Source organism: Malaclemys terrapin, chromosome 5 (assembly GCF_027887155.1).
Source record: "Malaclemys terrapin pileata isolate rMalTer1 chromosome 5, rMalTer1.hap1, whole genome shotgun sequence".
NCBI classification, from domain to species: Eukaryota; Metazoa; Chordata; order Testudines; family Emydidae; genus Malaclemys; species Malaclemys terrapin.
The window spans coordinates 91,157,311-91,172,214 of NC_071509.1; the positions used below are offsets into that span (position 1 = coordinate 91,157,311).

Here is a 14,904-nt window from a genome sequence, read left to right on the forward strand (position 1 = left end):
GTTTCTTGGGGGTCTTTGAGCACAGTAACTTCCAGCTCGTTGAAATGCTTACTACTCCAGTGTCCTCTATTGCTCTTTTATCGGCACAGTATATTAGGATCACTTGTTTGTTGGGATTTTGGCAGGGGAGGGTCTGGTAAAGGGGAGATGGAGAGATACTTGTTAACTGAATGTTTAATAGCTGAAATGAAGATGTGTAGAAACTGAGTACAGAGGGTGATGTGTGAATGGGCTGATAATATCAGATACTCTAGCAGCTTCTAGTATTTATTTTAAGTTACTCTATCAGCTGTTTTACTGAAGACCAGCTCTTGGAGCCAAAAGAGATTATGACCTTTCTTTTCAAGTTCAGAAGGAGGTAAACTTGGAAATGACTGTTTTTGTACTTGAGAAGAGGGAGTATTACCACATCCATATTGTCCTTTGTTGGTTGTGCGGTCTGAACTAAGGATCTATAAAGATCAGTCAAACAAACTCAATGGCGGTAACACACTGTCACACGCTAGTGACATTGGTTCAAGAGCAGCCTGGGGACTCTCTCTCTTTGCCTGGAGCTCTGATGTCACATGGTGGTGATCAGCTAGCTTTAAATTTTTAAAGGTTATTCTGTTATAAAGCCACCTTATGGGACCTGATTTTCCGTTGGCACTAGTTTTGGAGGAGGGTGCTTGCTCACAGAGAGCTGCAGTGAGACTGTTGGGGAGGAGTCAAGCCATAGGAATGGTGACCTCAGAACACACTCCAGACCATTCTTCCGGCTTGGGATAGCTACACCAAAAGTAACCCAGACATGTTCAAAAAGAAAAATACCAGAGTGATTGACCCTAATCTAATCGATGCTGCAGAACCCCCCCCCCCCCCGATGAGCTTAGAGTTGGTTTTTGGCTGATGTTTTATCTCGTTTATTTATAAAGAGGTTTGTCAGTTTAGCCAGTTAGAAACATTAGCACTGCTGACAGATTACAGTGGATGATTGTGTAAACTGCTTGTTGTATTAAATGTTCCCTTATTATGTCGTCCATGCTTCCTGGTAAAATGTGTTGTAAAAAGGCATAGGTCGTGGACTATGGTATTTATACTAATGTTCTTTCTTCTTGGGTAAAAGGCAACAAACTCCCATGTCTATATGCCAACAGAACCTTACTTAGGGGAGAGAGACCCTATGCTAATTAGCAACATATTCATCACTTTCCCACTCTGTCCCTCTAAAAATCTCTCATACTCTAATCCATTTCAGTGGAGTCAGGAGCTGGGACTGGGGAGAAGCTGATGTTTTGCTTAGGGACTCATAGATTTTCCTTTGCATGTTATAAAGGTGATATTAATTCCTGTGTAGAGGACCAGCACAAGGTCTGGGCACTGCTAAAGTCCCATTTACACACTATGTGGGGCTCTTAACTGGAATTGTATGATGCATAGGCCTTGTCCTGAGAATATCACTCCCAGTAAATAAATGGTTCTGAAGAGTGTACACAGACTGGAGAGGGAGAGGGAGTCAGCAGGATCCCCCTATAAAGGGAGAAGAGACAGTGGCATGTTGCTTACCTGTTCCACAGCCAGGATTAATTTTTGGGGAGGGAAAGAGAGTGGAATTCCCAGTTTCCCATTCCAAATAACCAGCGGGATATGAGACGAAATGAATGCAGTACTTCTCCTCTGAGCAGCCAGGAAGGACAAGGGAAGAGGGAGTGTGAAGAGCCCCCCTCTCCTCACCCCTGGAATTCTTTGATATGCTGAGGTGATCAAACTTTCCTTCAAGCACCATGGGAACTGGTCTGGAGGACTCGGGGATGGGAAGTCACTAGGAGTAAAAAATTGTCTGAATTTGGAATTGTGGGAAGAAAAAAGTTGAGAACCTCTAATGTGGGGAAGGGCTGGGAGATGAATGTCTATGATCTTTGTAAAAATAAAATACTTAAATTGATAAAATCTTCAGTATTTTGTTTTCCATTGTTTTACTATCAAGGATGCAAATGTGTCCTGAACAGGTTCTCTGGAATTGTGACTTCTTCACTTCCCCCACTCCCTGTTCTTTTTGCTTTAGCCAAAGAAGGCTGCTTTTTTAGCCTGGCACTTAAACAGTAGATGTAGCATTTGGTGTAGCATGGGGTAGAATTGTAGCTAGTTGCATTGATGGAATATAAATATATCAATCTGAGTTAAAATACTTGTTAACAAATTAGTTTTTCATGTAAAAGGCTAATTTGGCTGCTTTTGTGGACTTGTTTTGTTAAGTGAATATTGCTATTCTATTGTTTTAATTTGTTCTTTATTACTTATATTATGGTTGCACCTAGTATAGGTGCTATACAAACTTTTTTTAATATAATTTTGTTTATCTCTGAGTATCTGAATCAGTTCAATGTCATATAAAGTGCTAACAATCTTTCTTTTATTAAAGTTTATATATTTTTTACTATTTAAGACCAACTTCCAATATATCTCTGTCTAGTATATTAGAGCAGAGTGCTGATTAGATAAAACTTTTTAAACGAGTCATTTGTCTAAAAACATAAAAGAAAACAGCTCATGTTTGGAATGGCAGTATTTATACTGTAAATAATTTTCTAGAAACAAAGATTTTCAGAAATGATTAGTGATTTTTTTTTTTTTAACTCAATTTTTGGGTGCCCAACTTGAGACTAGCTTACAGGAGCCTGATTTTCAGAGGGCAAATGCTTAGCTCTTTTTGAAAATGATGCTACGTTAAAGTGTCTCACTTACTTTGGGCACCCGAAAATGGAAGCACCCAAAATCCCTAGTCACATTTGAAAATGTTGGCCAGTCTCTTTATTTTTAGTGATTAACGTAGCAGCCTAACCTTTATAGTAAAACCCCTCAAACGGCAAACTAAACAGCAGTGCACTAGTGCGTGGGATTATGCACCTCATATTCAGGATCAGGTTTCTTTATTTGTTTCAAACCCTCTTCTCCAATTTGTCTGACCTCTGAGGCATAAGGAGAAAACCAAGGACTTTTCCCATTCAGAATTTCTAAAATCTGTGAGATACAAGGGGGAAAACTACTGTTGCAAAGTTCATAACATGGTTGTGTGAAAGATAAATTTGTGTAAGTGGCTTATATGGTTTTTATTTTTTTCTTTCTTTTCTTCCTTCAAGCTACAAGAGACAGTAAAGAGGAAACTGGAAGGAGCGCGTTCACCCCTCAATGGAGAGCAGCAGAATGGTATCTGTGATGATAGTTTCTCTCCAACCAGCAAGCGGATACGGAAGGATGTACCAGGAATCGATACAATCAATAGCTTGCCCAATAACTTGCCTTTGCCTTCTGTTTCTCCTCTTCACCAGCTTGACATGAAGCCTTCCTTACCCCTGCAGAAGAGTGGAAATCATGCTAGTGGGCTGGAAGACTTGGGTAAAAATGGTGGACTTCCAGAGATAAAGCTCCCAGTTAATGGTTGCAGTGAGCTTGAGGACAGTTTTAACATCCTGCAAAACAAGGAACTAAAACAAGAACCTTTGGATGACCCCACCTGCATAGACACTTCTGAAACATCCCTTTCGAATCAAAACAAATTATTCTCAGACATTAATCTGAATGATCAAGAGTGGCAGGAGTTAATAGATGAGCTAGCCAACACTGTACCAGAAGATGACATACAAGATTTGTTCAATGAAGACTTTGAAGAGAAGAAGGAACCAGAATTTCCCAGGCCTGCCGCTGAGACTCAAGAAAGTGCAAGCGTTAAGAGCGATCCATCTCATTCTCCATTTGCTCACGTACCAATGGGGTCTCCCCAAGTGAGGCCTTCTTCTTCAGGCCCTCCATTTTCAAATGTCTCCACAGCTTCTAGTATAACTTCTGTATCCAGTGCTCCACCAGCTCCAATCTCTGCCAGCTCACCAGCAAATTGTGTTGTTCAATCACCTCAAACTCCCAATCAAGCCCATACTCCAAGTCAAACTCAGTCACGACCTGGAAATGGTTATCTTATTAATCCAGGAGCAGTGACTGTCGCAAGTTCAGGGCCAGGGCCTGGTCCTGTGGCTATATCCAGTGCTGACTTGTCTCCGGCTGAACAGCTCAAGCAAATGGCAGCACAGCAACAACAAAGAGCTAAACTCATGCAGCAAAAGCAGCAGCAGCAGCATCCAAATCAAGCATCAAGCTGGTCACCTGTGGGACCTCCATCTAGTCCGTATGGAGGACCCTTCAGTTCAGACAAACCAAATAGTCCAATGATGTATCCCCAAGCCTTTAACAACCAAAATCCTATAGTGCCTCCTATGGCAAGTAATCCACAGAAGACCACAATTAATAACTACCTCCCTCAAAATCACATGAATATGATCAATCAACAGACAAATAATTTGGGTACAAACTCTTTAAGCAAGCAGCCCAACATGCTTACTTATGGCAACACTAAACCTCTGACTCATTTTAATGCTGAATTGAGTCAGAGAATGACCCCACCAATGGCCAATCCCAGCAAGAACCCCATGATGCCATACATACAGCAGCAACAGTCCCAGCAGCCACAGATGCAAGCTCAGCTGACACACCTGAGTGAGGAACAGAAACGAATGCTTATTATGAAGCAGAAAGGAATGATGAATCAACCAATGGCATATGCAACACTTCCCTCCCTTGGCCAGGTAAGCATGAATACAGGACACACTTTGAATAATGCATGTGTGCCGTTTGTAGACAAGCAAGGAGAGAATAGCACAAAGCTTCAGCGTTCACAGCTCCTCATATGTCTCTGTATGTTCTCTTTCTTTAAGTGGAGGGGTTTCTTTGCAGCAGCTTCTTGTTTTCAGTGTGACATCCAATGAATGCTTTTATTGTGAGCAGACATACTCTGTCTGTGTATCTGCTGATTAGGGCTTGGCAGGGAGGGTATGGAGAAGATTGGTTTTGAAGTCTCATCTCTGAGAGTTTGTCGCACCCTTTGTCTAATAGGGCACTTTGTACCTTTGCATCTGGTACCGTTGTATTGTTTAATTTTTAGAATGTTAACATCCTAAGAGGAGGTTTAGCAGTGTCACTTTTCCCTCAGTGGTGGGGAAGTGAAGGGAGGCTCAAGCCATCTTGAAGCAGAGTATTTAGAAAGGATGTGGCCAAGTTGCATGAATTGGCAATGGAAGAGCCTTCAAGAGGCTGAATGCCCTGAACTCCTACTCGAGGGAGTAAATAGCAATTGAGGTATTCAGCACCTCATGGGATCATGCCCAAACTGAGATAATTTATGACATGATTTCGAAGTGGTTCTCAATTACCCCTTTTTAATGTATTTTCGTTTTCCAGATGAATAAAGTCTTCTCCAGTGGCTTGCCCAGTGATTTAGCTCTTAGAGATAAGCTTTACCTCCTTGGCTTGACTGACTTTCCATTACCTTCTCACTTTAAATCCCTGTGGGGCTGGTGTTCTGAGGTTTTGGGGATACACAAGCAGATGGATCTAAAATAATTGAGTTAAATAACATTATGGGTCAGCCCTTCATTGGGAGCCCTTCATTCATACTGAGAACCCTTTAGTAAAACTACTGGTGTGCATAAATATTCACCGGTGTGACTATTTGAGTGTTTGTGTTTGAATGTTGTTTGGTTAATTTTAAAAAGAACTACAAAAAATAATCAACTGTTTTATAACCAGTCCAGGCCTACAGTTAATGTGATACATGTCATGGAAGGTATGCCACCAAAGAGTGTCAGGAATTGTGATGTAATGATATGCTAATAGAATTGTCTATTGTTAGTTTTAGTCCAAACAGCTTTTACTAAATTAGCTGTTTCCACAACCACCTACAATAAGTGCTTCCTTTTGAGCACAGTTTGGGATAATTAATTGTTACTCACATTGTTAATACACATGTGAATACAGCGGGGTTTTACATTTCCTTAACCCGTTGAGTTTTGAAATCTACCAATAGGGGGAGCATATCTTTTCCACCATAGAGCCCTTCACATGTTGTTTAAAGTGAACTGCAAAGCTAAAAGAAATGTGCTAGTGCCTTCCATGTTGTCATATGCATCATGCATGAAGATAGTTGAAAGGTTTGTTCTTCTGCTTGTCTTTTGCTTTAGAAATTACAAGTCCAATTTCTCTGTTTTTGGTGAAGGCCTATCTAAAGAAATAGTGGGATAATGACATCAAAACAGACTGAAATCTGAGCTACAGCTTTTCCAGCCTTTCACTGAGAGGGAAAGGGATGTTTAGGCCAGACTGTCTAATACTTTGTGATTTCTTTTCTTTGTTGGTTTGGTTTTAAACCTGTTTGAGTTAAACACCTATCAAACAGTTAGGAGAAAAGCTGCCACTGTGAAAGATTTAACGTCCCTTCACTTGAAGGCTGAGAAATCTGTAGTGCAGATTTTACCTTTACAAATTCACTGTCTCATTACAGTTCTCCAACAAGAGCAGGGAAGTCAAGATTTCATATTCCTGTTATGGTTTTAAAAAATTCAGAAAACCCTGTTTAACAAACAAAGCACTGAAGGCATCTTTGTAGTTTAGAAGAAAGCAACATAGGGGGGAACCAAAATTTTTTTAAAAAACATTTGCGTTTCACCTTTAAATGACCTGACCAGAAATACGGACTTATTGCTTCCATATTGAAAGGTCCCTCCAGTCCCGAGGGCGACTTAAGGTGCATGTATAGAAAAGGTTCAAAGAGGTGATGAAGGTAAAATAATAGATTTTCAGCTGAAAGGTATTTCCCTACTCCTTTCCTTACTGCTTCCCTGAAGATTACTTTTCTATGGAAAACTGGAAAGCTGTTGTTATTCTGAGGTCTGCTCATTCAGGAATGGATTGTTTCACACAATGATGGGAAAAGATCTGTTGATAATATTGAGCCAAATCCAGAGATAGATGTTGAGATACTGCTACAGACTCCAGGATACAGAGAGAGACAAAGGTGCTAGAATCTCAGCTCAGCTCCAGATTATAGGTAAACATAACGAAAAACTTTTATGTTGCTGTTTGAAACAAATTTCAAAATGTAAATAAGTGTGTGTCTATATCTTTCTGTGAGTTTATAATTGTTACTCTCCGACTGTAATTTTTTTTACCTCTGACATGTATTCATATGTTCTATAGATATATATTTTGGAGTGTGTGTATCAGGATTATTTAAAAACAAAGTGGGTATACAGAACAAGAGATACTGCTATACTAATTGGGTCACATGGTTGGCACTGAGCATATATGAATATCACATGACTAGTACACAGTGTATAATTTTTGCCAGGGCTGAGCCCCAGCACTTCTAAGCCAGGCAGTTCATAGGCCTGATACTTCTGGTCTTGGCATGTCAGTTATGAAAGTAAAAAAAAAAATGACGTGAACCATAACATCTCTTTCATTACAAATTAAGCACTGCTGATACAGAAGTTTATTCAACAGATTATGTACATACAAAAATCTTGAGTGTTATTTCTGTATTGCCATAAAATTAGAGTATATAGATAGGCTTATAGATGTATACCTTAAATCCATACACATCTGCATCTATATTATTCTGTTTATAATAAATAGAACATCTACACATATTTACCACTTGCATCATTCACTGTTCATGACATATACACCATTTTATCAACAAAGTTGGAGCTATATAAACATTCTATGGAGAGGACACAAGCATATCTGACTTTACCTTCCTATTAACACGTCAGTGACTGGCTGGTACTCTGGCCTAGGCTTTGATGAGCCTTACTAATTATGTTTAGAAGAAAAGGTGTGCAGCTAGAGAGGAACCCATTTAGCTCAACATGAACGTGAGTAATTGGACATCCAGACTTTGTGAACCCAGAGTACCCACGTTTTACTCTTCAGGGGCATATGACAATGAAAGCAAACAGACAGACTTTGAACAAGATTCTAAAACATTATTACTATGTACTTAGTAGCCCAAGAAATACACAGATCTAGATAGAATAATAAAACACAAAAATGCGTTTTCCCTGTCCCATGATCCTCATCACTCTGGAGCATTCTCTAGGACTGGGCAGAATCTTCTGGAGTGTCCAGGATCCTTCCCCTGCAGATCATTGCTTTTCTTCAAGATCACTGAACCTCTCTAGGTCAGCTAGCTTTCTCTGACCTTGGCTGGTCCCATAGTTAAACAGTATACCACTGCTACAAAAGCATGTCCCTCTCTCTCCTGCCCAAAGCTTCCTGTGTGGCTTTATGAGATTCCCTTGAGTTATATGTCTCCCTACCAACAGAGTACCAGCCAGTCACTGACGTGTTAATAGGAAGGTAAGGTCAGATATGCTTGTGTCCTCTCCATAGAATGTTTATATAGCCCCAACTTTGTTGATAAAATGGTATATATGTCATGAACAGTGAATGTTTCAAGTGGTAAATATATGTAGCTAGGGGGAAATCTGAGAGGTTATCAGTGGTCCCAAGAGGTAGGCATTTGGAGCATGGGGTCTCAGCTGTGAGGAGGGGGTGTTAGACAGAGGCTCTTCACCCCAAGCATGTGCCTAGAGACCCCAGACAAGGGCAGTGCCTGGTCTCTCTTCAGACTCAGGAGGCTTAAAGAGCACATAGGGCTACTGAGGTGGGCTCCAAACACAACAGGCTGGGGAGTGTCCTGCCAGAGGGGAGCTCTACCAGGGCTGTGTATGTGACAGCACCATTGAATATTGTTGCTGATAAGCGTACTAGTAATGATTCACTGTTCAGTTAAAAGCCTGAAGCAAGCACTAGTAATGTTTGGAACAAACTGCCACCAAAGCTGGAAAAGTCATAATCCTTGGAACATACACTGGCACTTCAAGTCCTATATTTTATACTAGTCCTAGTTCTGTTATAATGGGCACTTCGTATTTTTCTTAAAGCTAACTAGTATTGGGTAGCAAGAGTACTACCTTCCCCATGAAGTGCCTCACAGTGTACCTCAACTGTGCCCCAGAGGGATCACCTGTTAAGGATACATTTTCACTGCAGTTACTGGGGCTCTGACTTGGCTGTTACTCCTAACTCCACTCCCATCTATACACAAAATCCTCTCACCTGAGTTTAGTGCTTTTAGCCTGGGCTAGCTGGCTCACTTGGGGCTGTAGGCTAAACCCCAGGTACTACTTTCATTTAGGCTGGTAACCCATCCACTTTGCAGTGAGGACAGAGACTAACCCACTCTCATGCTAATAGTCCCTTCCCACAATTCCCCCACAGTACCCCAAAGGGCTGACAAGTTCTCCCACAGTTTCTTGGGAAAGGATCACCGAGTGCCTCAGTTTATTGCAGCAGAAAGAACCAGGGGGTATGGCCTCAGAAATCTGAGCAACACGCACAAGGGAGTTCAGCTTCGATGAGGAGTAACTCAGTGTGACTGCTGACACCCAGGCTAGGCTGAGTCGGGTGCCTATCACCTGAGCAAACTCTGCAGTGAAGCCCTACTTTAAGGGTGAGAGATTAGTTCACGCTGTATGCCACTTAATCCCTTGGGTTCTGCTGTGACTGCTAACAAGATTGACAATCAGTGCCAGTTGTGATAATGGTTTATAGGGAGGCTTGTTTACTGGAAATTAGATTGAGATTGCTCGCCAGTTACATGTAAACCACCAGAAACCCTTTAATGGTAATACTTTTGACTCAGTACCAGCCTGGGCTGGATTATGAACTAGGGACCTAAAGGTCAAAAGCTCTCCTCCCCTTTGCCCATTCTACATATTTTCTTTTTACTTTGAGCCAAGACAGTGGCGATATGCTCTTGTTATGCAGGAACTGGTGTAAATTAAGAGCGAAATGAAATATTGAACCCTCTCTTCAGTCCTTTATAACATGTAGAGTTCAATGAGAGTTTGCAAATGAATAAGGTTAGACTTTCTTCACCTGACAGCCTCAAGATTATCTGCAGTCCTATTCCCATTTTATACCCCTCCTCCTCCAAAAAAAAAAAAAAAAAAAGAGTTGACTTTCCTAGACTGCTTTTACTATAAGGAGATTTTAGTAGTAGGAAAATGTTAACTCTGCAGTTGCACTGGAGTTCTCAGGATAAAGTCATTTCTTAGGGCCTAATTCAGGTGGCTACTTAAGCACATGGCTAATTTTAAGAACATGTGTAGTCCCACTAATTTCAATGGGACTACTCACATGCTTCAGCTTAGGCATGTGCTTAATTATCTTGTTGAGTTGGGGCCAAAGTGCAGAGTAGTGATGACTAGAGAGGAGAAATATGGTAACAGTGACACTTTGAAAAGAAACCATATTGATTTTAGTAGGGTGTTTACATTTCTGAGTCATCCGAGTTTGCAGAGCTGACCCATTGATTTCAGGGTAGCGCAGTTAAACCTGTGCATGTTTGCAGAATTGTAGTTTGAGTCAAGTAACTTCAGTGATGATCTTGATTGGGCATACAATCCAGATTACCCTGAAATTGGGACTTAACAAAACCAGTGTGTACTCTGAGCCTTTTTACCCTGTGTATCCAAAGCTATTTTAGCTAGGGAAGATTGTCAATCACGCCTGTATTTCAGAATAATTAAATTGCCCCTTTCTTTGGAATTTTTTTTTTAAACAAGCTTTGAACTCTTCAGTATAAATGTAAATTGTATAGGGGAAATAAGCATAACAGAGTAGATCTTGTATGACTAGGATAAAATCAAACATTTGGAACTGAGAGAGCGGTCAGAAGTTAGTGAGTGTGAGAAGGTGGAGAGAGGCCAAAGCAAAAGAGAATTCTCTGTGGATGTAAAAAAAATTTATAAACTTCTGATTCGTCACCCCGATGAGGTTGTGAGGATGCTGTGGCTATCATTTCTATTGAAAATTCAGATATCTTGTTTGAAATTAGAAGTGTATGGGGGAGGAGGGAAGAAATAACACCACATAGAAAGAATCCCTTCAGATTTGCTTTTGTATCTTTTGGTTTTAACTTTGAAAATGTGCAGCTGATTCAATCAGCCTTTTTGTGTGTGACTGAGAAAAAGGGCTTTGTATCCATAGATCATTCCTAAAATGTAACCAGCTTTACTATTTTAACAAAAAAACAAACAAACAAACAAACACCATAGAACTATGAAAGAGATCTTTGCTTTCTTTTAAGATTGTGTTGGTTTTTAATACAATGCCTTTTATACCTAGACCAAAACAGTCATTCAAATTTCAACAGTTCCACTATGAAATCTGAAATTATAGAAGAAGGTCCCCACACTTGCTTTTGGTGCTTCCAGGAATAGCATAGACAGCAGTCAGACTCTGCTCCAAGGAGGCACAGGATTGGAATAGCAAAAATTTGGCAGTTTGGAATGTTGAGGAGCACTTGCCAAATAACCTGAGGAAATGTCGAGACTTCATGTTTCTTGAAAGCTGTGGCTGGAGCCAAAGTCTCCTGTTGTCTTCAGTGGGCCTCACTTTTACAAACACTAAAATTCACTCTTCAGAAATCACAGACAGGGAGGAAACAATTCACTGATGCAGAGCTATATGGATAACATAAAGTCACCTATCTACATATGTTTAGTGAGCAGGCAAGGAGCATTTGAGAACCTTCATATTCAAGAATAGACTGGTTTGAGTTCTACATGTTCCCATTTTATTTGTAGTGAAGGCTTCACAGTTTCTCCTCCTCTTATCCAACATGGACCACCATTTCCACATATCTACTTCTGAGATGTCTCATTGGTGGCTTCAAGATTTTACATAACACTTGCCTGTATCTCCCTTGACTTACCCTGACACCTGTGTCTGCTGTCTGTCATCCTGCCTGACTCAGCTGCCAGTTAAATCACAACTTTAGCCAGTGTTTCAAAATCTGTAGTTGTTCTGGGTAAAAAAAGATTTTATACCCTTTGTCTCAAGCCACCAATTCTATCACTATTCTTAACTTTTACTCCAGGCTAGACATCTAGGAGTTCTTGATCCTAGACTTGGATTTTCCTTCAAAATCTCCATTGTCTATAAATTGACTTATCAGTATCTCCAGAACATTGCTGGAAATCATCCTTAACCCTAATGTTACTGAAATCTATATTCTTTCTCCAATTGCTTTCCATTTCCATTGTTGCAATTCCCTCTTTTATATACTACGGAAGAGCATAGGGTTAGGGTAGTATCCCTTAAAATAGTTTGAGTCCTCAAGTCATGCTCCCTGTGTTCTCTGTTGTAGAAGCTGCCTCAAATCAGTAGTATGTACGTATCTAGACATAGCATGCTTGTTTATATTTCATAACAGTGTTTGGGGGGACAGAAGTGTTCCCACAGTTTCTTCATATTGCTGCTGTTGTGTAAAGAGCAAAAGACACATCATCTGCCAAATTCCTCTGAAAACTTTAGAGAATCCAGAAAGTGGTAACCACTCTTCACTTGTGTCTTAGGAAGCCTGACCATATTACCCCTACAAGTGGCCATCATGGTTTCTAATTCAAAACTGCCTTCCTGGTTTTTAACACTCTCCATGGCTTTGCTCCGTTCTACCTCTCTGACAGTGTATTCAAGGACTGGGGAGCACAGGAAAACAGCACATAATATTTTGCACTTCAGTGGCAGCTTTCATGTCAGGATCTTTATTTGCTTTACAAATATTGATTAATTAAACCTTAGAAACACCCCAGTCTGATAGGAAAGTATTAATATATTTGTTTTACAGAGGTAGGGAATGAGGCAAAGAGATGACCTGCCCAAAGCCATGCAGGAAGTTTGTGGGAAAGCTAATATAACTTAATAAAATACATTCCTTTGATCAGAATTATGTTCAGGTCATTGGTGTCAAGGTGAGATTGCAGTTCACCTGCTATTTCCCCCTCTTACCAATTCACTCTTCTTTCCCATTCTTGGCCCTCCCCCCTTTTCCTGACTCTCCAAACTCCTGACTCTGTTTTCTCTTTAAATCTGACTTCCATACTCAGCTGAATGTACAGTTTGAGTTAGAGTCCTTTTTCACTAGCATTTTGTTTGGGGGGGAAAGTTCACAACATTTACAATTTTTCATTTTGCCTGTTTTTTGTTTTTTTATTCTAATTTCCTAGCCTAGTTTCAGGGTGTTTCCATGTTTTGAATTTATACAGACTGCTTATCTTTATTGGACACACTAATGCAAGTCACAAAACTAGATTAACATTTTTTTTCAAATTCACAAATGCCTTATCTGAATCCAAAATTGTCAAATTTAATCTAAATCTGAATGTATCCAAAATTCAGCTCACCTGTACTACACTGTATTGCCAACTGTAAGTGTTCAGCAATCATGAGATTGTCTTCAAATCATGAGAATTTTTAAAAATAATAACTATTGGATTCTTTTTATTTGCCTTCTGCCTTTAGTATTAAAGTTTCCAAGCTTTTCTCCACAACTACATGGGACAGAAACTTTCTTTCATTGGCAGCACTGATACTAACCTTTCACTCCACAAATTGCTGTGTCTTCCATTCTCACCTCACTAGTCTGTGAGGACATTTGTAGTTTTCTCTTTCTTTTATTTTGACTAATCTAATCTGTCTTCACATATCTTTTCTTCCCTTTTTTTCCTGTCTGTGTTTCTGATCCTGTCTCTGGAAAGTGTTTCTCCATCCCTTTCTCAGCTGTTTTGTGTTACTATTTATGAAGGATGCTATATAAAAATAAATTGTATTGTTTCCAAGTTGCTGACTTCAATAGGGACAGGGATGAAGAAATTACTCAGCAAATGGACAGATAGAGAGGGTGGATCTGATTTGCTTCATCTGGCCAATAAGAGAAAAGCATTGTATGCATTTATTAGATACTTCTGCTAGCAATAATAATAAAATGATCACCACTTTCTGATTAGATGTAAGAATGAAGCTGAAGATCTAGGGAAGCTTTCCCCCCTTTGCAGAATTCTCTTCGTCCTTCATCACCATCTCCAACTCCTGCACATTCCAGTTCTAAAGGGGGGCTTCCCACTGAAGCTAATGAAAGTTGGATCAAGCCCCATATAATTAAAGCATCTTTGATATGTGAAGGACTACAATGGAAAGAGCAGGGAACATTCTATAATTGTCCATCCATATCTGGTATGTGTGGATCCCACAAGGTTATCACCTTCAAATAAACCAATAAGGAGTAGCAAACATGGGTGAATGTCTATATTATATGGAGGGGCAGGGATTTACTTTGAAGGGTTTCTTCACTTTTTATGTTTGTGCTCTTTAACAATGAAATATTAATTCCTTCTTTGAGATGGAAGACCCACTTTTACTGGGTTTTCCCCCAGCTTTTTAATGTATTTGTAAAATAATAAATAAGGCTTTAATCCTACATTAGATATTAGTAAGGGGCTTTAGATTTCTGAGAGAAGAACTGCAGCCTCAATGCTTGTTACGCTGAACATAGAAAATTATACTTGGACTGCCTTTCAGTCACTGTTTCAATCCTGGACTGTGCCTATCAGTTTTGGGTGTTAGTTCATATGTCTGTGTTGATGATTTTAAACTTGAATAAATCATTCTTCATACGTGGGCTCCTTTGACAATATCACCTCGCTTGGAGCTAAAGAGCAGTAAATTCTTTTGTCAGAAATCCCTTTTCCAAACATGCAGAGTTTAGTTTTCAGTTAGCATTTGTTTTCAGTATCTCTCCATGTGTTTTCTAAAGAAAGACAGTTTCCAGAGTAGCAGCCATGTTAGTCTGTATCCTCAAAAAGAACAGGAGTACTTGTGGCACCTTAGAGACTAACAAATTTATTAGAGCATAAGCTTTCGTGGGCTACTGCCCACTTCTTCGGATGCATATAGAGTGGAACATATATTGAGGAGATATATATACACACATACAGAGAGCATGAACAGGTGGGAGTTGTCTTACCAACTTTGAGAGGCCAATTAAGTAAGAGAAAAAAAAAATTTTTTTTGAAGTGATAATCAACCTAGCCCAGTACAGACAGTTTGATAAGAATTTTTTTTCTCTTACTTAATTGGCCTCTCAAAGTTGGTAAGACAACGCCCACCTGTTCATGCTCTCTGTATGTG

The 14,904-nt window shown here is 39.9% G+C and overlaps 1 protein-coding gene across 2 annotated transcripts in view; it reads left to right on the forward strand.

Annotated features, from left to right (window-relative positions):
* MAML3 (mastermind like transcriptional coactivator 3) overlaps positions 1-14,904 on the forward strand; it is a 347,337-nt gene that overhangs the window by 208,598 nt on the left and 123,835 nt on the right. For both annotated transcript variants that reach the window (XM_054030838.1, XM_054030839.1), the window contains exon 2: positions 3,120-4,616. In XM_054030838.1, coding sequence (XP_053886813.1) covers positions 3,120-4,616 — 1,497 coding nt within the window. The remainder of the gene's footprint in view (positions 1-3,119; positions 4,617-14,904) is intronic.